This window comes from Antrostomus carolinensis, unplaced genomic scaffold (assembly GCF_000700745.2).
Source record: "Antrostomus carolinensis isolate BGI_N321 unplaced genomic scaffold, ASM70074v2 scaffold11072, whole genome shotgun sequence".
In the NCBI taxonomy this organism is placed as follows: Eukaryota; Metazoa; Chordata; class Aves; order Caprimulgiformes; family Caprimulgidae; genus Antrostomus; species Antrostomus carolinensis.
The window spans coordinates 2,972-5,647 of NW_010297651.1; the positions used below are offsets into that span (position 1 = coordinate 2,972).

Below are 2,676 nucleotides of genomic sequence, written 5' to 3' on the forward strand. Positions count from 1 at the left end.
CATTTCCAACTAAATGATTCTATGATTCTCTGATTCTTGAACTGGGGAGCCCAGAACTGGACACAATACTCCACAATACTCCAATACTTTCATCCCTTTTACCCAACAAGCAGGAGTGAGCTACAAGGTGGTTTGTGAACTTTGACAAAAAGCTGCTGAATCCCTTAGGAAAAGAACAAAAAATAAGCAGTGCATTAGAGGATGTTGAAGATTGTGAGTCATTCATATGCTGTCATAGCTCATGCCTGAGGTGGATGGGTCTGTCCCCTTCCTGTGTTCAAAGTGCTTTTAAATTCTTTTCTCATTAATTTCCTCAGAAAAATCTGCTTTGATCCTAACTCTCTTCAAGATGGCATTTTCTTTTTTATAGAGCTTTCTGGAATAAGTGTACGAATGTCTTGTTCTCACCCACTTAATACAGGATCAGTTGTACAGCTAATACATTAGTGCTTGGTTATACTTGTAAGGGATTGCTTCTGTCTGATCACAAACGGTCCGTGAAGCTGAGGGTGAGAGGTGATATTTGGGAAATTTTTAATACTGAAATGATTTGAAAATGTTCTGAGAAGCAGCAACCTGTCAATTGGAATGGAAGGACTGCTCTTGTGATGAAAATGCATCGGACTAAGCCTCTGTAAACAGCAGAGTTTTTCTCTTAAAATTGTATTTCACCGTGGAAATACCATAAACAAAAATTTCTGGGGTTGGGGATTAAACATAGATGAACACTATGTATAAGTTTAGATGAGATATTAGGAAGAAGTTCTTCACTGTGAGGGTGGTCAGACACTGGAACAGGTTGCCCAAGGAAGTTGTGGATGCCCCCTCCCTGGAAGTGTTCAAGGCCAGGCTGGATGAGGCTTTGAGCAACCTGATCTAGTGGAAGGTGTCCCTGCTGATGGCAGGGGAGTTGGAACTGGATGATCTTTAAGGTCCCTTCCAACCCAAACCATTCTATGATTCTATGTATATTGACTTCACTGGAAGGAAGAGCCCAGCACTGGCGGGGTTATAAGCTAAACAATCGTACAGGTATTGTCCTCTATCCTCTACAATAATTTTTTTCCTTTTCATTCCAGTTTGTTTAGATGTCTCACAGTAAAAATCATGGAGCTGGGAAAGGCGAAGCTTCTGAGAACCGGCCTCAATGCCTTACACCAAGCAATTCACCCCGTGCATGGAATTGCCTGGACAGATGGGAAGCAGGTGATACTGACTGCTTTACACCTCCATAACGGAGAGCCAAAATTTGGTGACTCCAGTGTTGTGGGTCAGTTTGAACATGTCCACGGACTCTACTGGGGCCCGTGTCCCCCTGACGCCCCGGCTCTGCTCGCTGTTCAACATAAGAAGCATATCACCATTTGGCAGCTCTGTTTCAACGTTACAGAAAGAAATAAGCTCTTAGTATCTCAGATCTGTGACATCAGTGAGCCGTTCCCAGTGCTCCCCCAAGGCTGCGTTTGGCATCCGAAGAAGGAGATCTTGGCTGTGCTCACGACACGAGACGCCTCTGTCTTACACTCTGTCCATCTCGACAGCTCCAGAGTCAAGGCAGATATTAAAGGCAGCGGCCTCATCCACTGCGCGTGCTGGACGAAGGAGGGCAGTCGCTTAGTCGTGGGAGTGGGCAGTGCCCTGCATTCCTACATCTGGGATGATGCTCAGAAAACACTGAGCGCTTGTACCTTTTGCCCAGTCTTTGATGTGGGAGGTTATATCTGTGCTGTGGAAGCCACTCTGAATTTCCAAGTTGCTGTTGCCACCGAGCTTCCTCTAGACAAGATCTGTGGCTTAAACGCTGGTGTTGCCTTTGAAGTTCCAGCGAGCATTGAGACAGAGTCCTTCCCCTCACAGTCCAGCTTATCTGGCGAGGAAGAGTATTCCCTGGACGGGAGGAAGAAGTCACTGGACTCTGAGAAGCCCTTGTCTGTTGTTACATCTCCTGTGGATCTAACTCACATACTTTCTGGCAAGCAGGGTGCTGATTCCAGTCCTCTCCTTCACCTGAGGCCCAAGGACTACCTAACGGGAAGCGGCCAAGATTCTTCACATCTCATCTTGGTGACTTTTGAAAGAAAGGTTACCTCTACCAAAAAAGTTAGTATCCCAGGTATTCTGGTTCCTGATATAATGGCTTTTGACCCCAAAACTCAAACTGTATCTGTTGCCTCCAATACTTGTAACGTTATTTTAGTCTATTCACTGACTTCCTCCAATTTACCCAATATTCAACAAATTCAACTAGAGAAAAATGAGAAACCAAAGGGTTTGTGTTTCTTGACCAATAAATTGTTACTGATACTGGTTGGAAAGCAAAAATTCACTGACCCTGCATTTCTTCCCTCTTCAAGATCAGACAAATATATGATCCGGTTGATGATTAAGGAACTCGTATTTGAAATGTGTCCTTCAACAGCTGCGTCGGTTAACGGGAGCTGTGGTTTGAACCTTCCCAACATCCCTCACGATCTCCCTGCGGATGTTCACCCTCTCAGCCGTGGGCTCCTGATACCAGATCGTGCTGCCCTTCATTCCCCTACCAGCAGAAGGAAACTCATTGAAGAAATTAAGAGTCCTGTTTATGAGCAAAACTTGTTGTTGAACATGAGTGACCTCAAAGATAAAAAGATTTCCATGAACTTTCCTCCGGCTATTGAGTCTCTCGATGCTGAA

At 44.9% G+C, this 2,676-nt stretch overlaps 1 protein-coding gene across 1 annotated transcript in view; it reads left to right on the forward strand.

Annotated features, from left to right (window-relative positions):
• Positions 1 to 1,107: 1,107 nt before the first annotated feature.
• The window catches only part of LOC104520506 (WD repeat and coiled-coil-containing protein), a 7,791-nt gene continuing 6,222 nt past the window's right edge, over positions 1,108 to 2,676 (forward strand). The window contains exon 1 of the mRNA XM_010162211.2: positions 1,108 to 2,676. This exon is cut by the window's right edge and continues 288 nt beyond it. Within this exon, the coding sequence (XP_010160513.1) occupies positions 1,108 to 2,676 (1,569 nt within the window).